We start from the raw sequence: 5,814 nt of genomic DNA, 5'->3' as shown, positions 1-5,814 counted from the left end.
GTTCTAGTAATGAGTTACTGCCCAACACTACTGTAAAGTATTTATTGCCAATGTGTTCCATTTGTTTTCCACCACAATACCAGATCTTCCAATACAGTATCTGCTTAGACAAAAACTTGTAAACTTGTAACTCAGAGTTCTTATTAGTGGCCTATATCTGATCTCTGCAGCATTTGTTAATAATATATTAACTAGTACTAAAGTCACCGATTATCATAGTTATGAGTGTGCCCTGGTATTGACATTTGGCATTGATGTTTCTTTTTTGGCATTCTGTCTTTATTAAATGGTAACAGTGTAGATAAAAACAGGAAACATGAGAAATGACTTACGTAACAAAAGTCCTCAATAATCCACAGAGATCCTGAGATCAGATTTAAGCATACTCATGCAAAGCCTCCTGGAGTCCTTTAATATTGACTGCAGAGCAGTTTCTCTAACTCTTGCTTACTAATCACTGCTTGCTTTGAATTCCCCAAAAGCTCAGAAGCTTTTATCCTGTTAACTAATTGACAACAAGGACTGCTTGCACACTGACAGCATGCAATAGTTATTGATAATGAACGCTGAAGTGGGGGTACGATGTGAAATGATGCAGGCGGTTACATAAGTTTTTACAAATTTTTCATGGCTGGTTTGGTTCTTGGCAGCCTGACACTGACAATTCTGTGTGAGTTTATTTTTTATATTTATTGCAAAATGCAATCAAATTGAAGAGGCCTTTGGCACTTGTCCATTCTTTACTCCTCCAAAGCCTTTACTGCTGGACATTAAGTTTGTCGCAGTGATACAATGGCAAAACTATATTAGGCTCAAGACAACATAAAGCACTTCATTGTTATAACTTTTGAGACATTGTTCAAAGTTTGAAGTGTAAATTAGTTCATATGCTATTTCTATCTCTCTTGGCAATTTTATAATCAGTGTAATCTTTAAAATTGTTGACTCACATCTTTACACTTATTGACAGCTTTTTTTGGCCATTCATCAACTTTGCAATACTGCTCTGTTGAAAAGCAGACATGGCATCTAAATAAGAGAACAGTATGTCCCACTATCTGTAAATCACTGGTTCAGCCACTATAAAACAAAACCAAACAATCTAGTAATGGGTTTTATACATTAAATGAAGGGAAGATGAAGATCCAGGGATGTACAGGTTGTTAAACCCACCTAAACTCAGCGTCTGTCATTTTCAGTAAGTTACATTGAGTCTAATAAAAGTGAATGTTAAATCTTCTGTACAGATTTTCTGTGGTGCATGATGTGTCATATCCTGAACGTCCTGCTGGCTTTGCTGAGTCGCTTCCTGTTTGCGGTCCACGGGGTGGTGACAGTGTGGCGTGTGGTGGCCGTTAAAGAGGAGCCACTCTATTGGCTTCTGCTGACGGGCGTGGCTCTGCTGGGTGTGGAAATGGCTATCACTCTGAAGTGCACCCAAAATGCTGAGTGGAAATGGTAATGTTTAGGTCACACACCCAGGACAGCACATTTGACAGAATTTAATATAGATTTAATTAGGATGACATCGGGGGCTGTTATTGGACCTTTATTTCAAATCAAATCATTATAATTGAATTAGTAACAATACGTTGGGGTAGGGAGTCTTTAGAAATTACGTAGCACACGGCTGTGGCCAGTAGGCAGAATTGCAATGTCAAAATGTTCTTGAGCAAGACGCTAAACCCCAAGTTGCCTCTAATTCTGTTGTGTCCGGATAAATGCCCACATCCTTCAAACAACCCAGTTTGGAAGCCAAGTTACCCTGATGACACCTGGGGTCAAATTCTCCAGCCTTATAAAGCTCTTGTAGCGACACATTAGACATTATAAAACAGTTTTCACAAGTTGAGCAGTGTAGGAGAAACTTATCTTGATGTGTTAAACTGTTGGAGTGCACTTTTTATGGTTAAACAACAACAGTGATCTCATTAATTTAACAGGTGTGAAAGAGTTCCCTCTGCTTCAGCTATGATGAACAAGTGTGTGCCAGTTTGTTGGCTAAATTAGCATGTACAAACCACCAGGATTGAGGTGTTGTAACCAGGCTTTGTAAACCTGTTTTGTGAAGAGAGTAAATAACTTCCGAGCACTTTACAACCCATCTGCCCAGGGCAGTGAGAGGCAGCTTGTATAAGGCCTGTAATATTCTCTGCCACTAAATTTTCTGTTATCCTCGGCAGCTCTTTCTCTCTTTCACTGTCTATCAAAAACAAATCTATTCCTCTGCTGTGTTATTGCTTTGTCTTTCTCTGAGCCGATGTTCTGAGCCTGCTATCACGCCTCTGTCACAGTCTCTTCTATCCAGTCATGGAGAAAAATGTCTGCTGCTGGCTCAAGTCATTTCTGACCAGCTAGCTTTTAAAAAGAATAAAAAATTGTCTTGAGTAAACATAAAACTGACATCAACCTTTATTGAGAGTCTGCAAAGCATATGAGCATTTAGTGTCACACCTCATTCAACACCAAGCTGCGTCTTATTCAAAAGCTGTAGCTCTCTGGCACATACGCAGTGAACATCCTCAGACGCAAGCTTTCTTCAGGCCTCTCTCTTTCTCACTGAGTCTTACTTTGAAGTTCTCTCCTCATGGAGAAGGCTTTGCGCTGTCAAGTGGGATTTGCATATATGATGAGAATAATTGCCTGTCTGAAATTCGATGCTTCTTTTGGAAAAAAAAAGGGGACTCTTTCTTCTTTAGCGGGTGGCGAAAAAAAAAGAGAGGGTGTCACTAAAAATAACCTACCCCCACCTTTCCTCTCCTTTGGCGGTCCTCTTTCAGGTTCTCCCCCATGGTCTTCCTCTACCTCAGTACTGTCATCCCGTCCATTTGGTTTCTGGAGCTTAGCCTGCTGCAGTCCAAGCTGCCTGTCAACAATTCCTCAGGCCCTGAGCTTCATTTGCTGGCTCACATCCCGATCACGGCGGTAGGCGTCCCACCACAACACTGCCCTCCATGCCTCACCCTCCACGCAGCCACATTAAAGCAACACCTGATATCAGATAAGATTTAAATCTAGCAAGGGGGTGGATAAACTATTAGTTGCAGGAAATGTGTAATAGACACATTGAGATGAAGTCCAGATAGGCTCCTGCTTGAAAAAAACTCTCAGATCTCTCCCCTTTTGGGGTGGTTTTAGTGCAGCTTCTTTCATGTAGGATTTGGGAGCTTTTTTGCCCCTTGGCTGTGCCCGAGGCTGGGTGGCAGCTTTTGAAACTTGAAGAGGAAGTGTTTCGGGAACGTTGTGAAGTGTCAAGGGGTGCTGTCAGGATAAACCCAATGAACCCTGACACAATGAGGAGCTGACTCACAAGTCGTTGCAATTATATCGAGAAGAGAGACGCCTTGTTGTATGGATGATTGCTGTTTCATTGATTAAACATAACTTTTTCACATACCAAGATATAACATTTTAATACTATATTTATGATACCAATGATTGATGAAAAAAGAAATAGCAGGGAAAGCCAGCCAGCCTCTAGAACACAAACTGTGAAAAATTAATTGTCTGATTTGACGTAACCAGATGGTGCTGTTTCCTCTAACCAGAGCATTGTGGGGCTTGACCCAGAGGACTGGGTGGCTGGCCTGGAGCAGACCATGCTCATAGTATTGGTACTGGGTCGTTGGCTGATGCCCAAGGGGGATATGTCTCGCGACCAGCTCTCCCAGCTCCTCATGGTCTATGTTGGACTGGGCGCCGACATCCTGGACATCTTCGACACCTTCAAGGAACCTGAGGTCAAGACCAACCGAGCGGTTGTCATCAGTGGCTTGGCCCTCTTCTCTTGGGCGCTCATGCAGTTTCCTCTGGTGCTCACCCAGACACAACCCCCAAAAGGTGAGTCTCCAGCGAGGAACTTGGGTGGTCTCTCCTGCTGCCCCGGTGCTCCGTCAGCATTCGCCTCCTGCTGCTCCAGTGAAGTGTGGAGCCTGCTGCTCACGGTGGGACTCCAAGATGGCCCTTTCCTGCTTTACCGGCTCTTCCTCATGATCCAAGAGCAGGTACTCAACCAGCTGATGATCTTCTTCACCTGCAAGAACATCCTCATCGTCCTCTTGGAGCTTTATCGAATTTTTGTAGTGCAGTGCGAGCAGCCGGTAGGGGGATTAGGGTTGGAGAGGTGTGCTGCTTTGGTGCTCCGATGTCGTACCAAGAGGGGTGGGAAGGAGGAGGAGGAGGAGAAAGCAGGCAGAGAGGAGTGTGGGGAAGAGCAGAACCTTCATACAGACACAGAAAGGGGCACAGAGAGGGAGGAAGATCAGAGAGGTGTCCAGGTATAGAAAGGCTCAAAATGCCGTGAGGCATGACTTTTGGCCCTCGGGGGGGGGCTTTCACACACCAAGAGAAAAGTCGAACCCATCTGCCATCTCTTGCATCTCAGCCTCGCTCAGAGACAGTCTCGGCTCTCTGGAGGTTCACTGACTAGAAATAGACCACAGCAGAAGAGAATAAGTGAATTTATGCAACTCCCTTTGATAAAACCTTTCAAAAAGTGGTGTGGTCAGAGGAGGTTTCTACACTGAAGAAACTCAGCAAGTTTAACATCAACTGTCAATCTCTTTATTTTATGATTAAATTAACAAGACACCTGGAACCAAGTCAACATAGCTCTGTGCTTTCCAGTACAATAAACTTGTTTTAATCAACTGCATGTGATAATGTGAATTCATCCTGTTGTGTATATGCATTTTTAATAAAATGAAGGCGATGATGATGGCTTTGACAGGGGATAACATTATATGAATTTAATTAATATGAAAAGTAAGATAGTGATAACATGTCTTGCTTAACTAATAAATCATTTCTAATAAAGATGCTTCAGAAAAACAGTGCAGTTTTTTTTTTTACTCTGATCACCATGAGATGGCAGTGTTGCCAAGTCAACCAAAGCACCACACAAATATATATAGTGTTTTCTTGACTGGAACATGCATGTCAGTTACATAGAAAAAACAACAACGGTGAGACAGCAACACAGCAGCACAGTTGCAGCGTTAACTTAAGCATTTGTTGATCTCCTCTATGTGTCTTTGAAAGACCTGATGAGGAGGAAGTAAGACATGTACTAAATGAAATTAAAAGATGTAGTCACCTTCAGGCAGCAGCTATGTAATAAATAGTCTGATGTAGTCAATCTAGAGACACCTCATAAAGTATAACAAGTAGGAGGAGAGTGAAGAGGTTTGCTTCATTTTTCAAAGTTCATTTTCCTCTTGAGCACATTCAGCCCATGGAAGCCTGTTTGAGAGCTCGGTGCATTTTTATTATGTCTGAAAAAGCACACTCGTGATTATGTGGGAGTTGTTCAAGTTCGACATGATTTGCTCTCACTTTCTCTCTTTAGAGAGATGGAAGGTGCTTTTGAGATATTCCTCCACAGCCCATAAAAGTGAGAGACACTGAGAGCCTACAAGGACAGAGATATGTTTGAGCTGAAGCTCGGGGTCTCAAGGTTTTGAGCCACTTCACGGTGGAGACAAACAGTCGCAGCAGCACCCCCCCCCTCCACTTTGGTCCAGACAATACCTCTCCTGTTAAATGAGGACTGAGATGTAGCCCTCCTGCATTTATGGATGACCCTCTCGCTCTGTGTCTCTTACACTGTTGTCATCAGACTGGGAATGAAGAACAGCAACGTTGGCGAGTGGCAATTCAATCAGAGGCCTTTCTTGCTGCCCTGTATCTGTGTCCATCAAATTGCTGCACTTCACCTGGCCTGCAAGATGAAGATGGCAGCCGAGGCTCTGAATGAAGGAGGGACTCTTTGTTTTCAATAAGCTCTCTGTGACAGAAAGAAAGAAACAGAGAGCC

General features: G+C 43.1%; 1 protein-coding gene across 1 annotated transcript; it reads left to right on the top strand.

The window, feature by feature from the left end:
• The first annotated feature begins 1,257 nt into the window (after positions 1-1,257).
• On the top strand, positions 1,258-4,353 carry LOC127377200 (transmembrane protein 26). Its single transcript, XM_051424908.1, has 3 exons — positions 1,258-1,458; positions 2,781-2,925; positions 3,549-4,353. The coding sequence occupies exons 1-3, from the start codon at positions 1,262-1,264 to the stop codon at positions 4,281-4,283; spliced, it is 1,077 nt and encodes a 358-aa protein (XP_051280868.1). The 5' UTR covers positions 1,258-1,261; the 3' UTR covers positions 4,284-4,353.
• The last annotated feature ends 1,461 nt before the right edge of the window (positions 4,354-5,814 follow it).

This window comes from Dicentrarchus labrax, unplaced genomic scaffold (assembly GCF_905237075.1).
Source record: "Dicentrarchus labrax unplaced genomic scaffold, dlabrax2021, whole genome shotgun sequence".
Lineage (NCBI taxonomy): Eukaryota > Metazoa > Chordata > Actinopteri > Moronidae > Dicentrarchus > Dicentrarchus labrax.
The sequence above is the reverse complement of the archived record's forward strand: the minus strand, read 5'-3'. Positions and strand labels throughout refer to the sequence as shown.

Coding starts and splice junctions, on each gene's coding strand:
- LOC127377200 (XM_051424908.1), top strand. CDS start 1,262: ATGATGTGTCATATCCTGAACGTCCTGCTGGCTTTGCTGAGTCGCTTC. Junction 1,459..2,780: donor CAAAATGCTGAGTGGAAATG/GTAATGTTTAGG, acceptor GTCCTCTTTCAG/GTTCTCCCCCATGGTCTTCC. Junction 2,926..3,548: donor CTCACATCCCGATCACGGCG/GTAGGCGTCCCA, acceptor TCCTCTAACCAG/AGCATTGTGGGGCTTGACCC.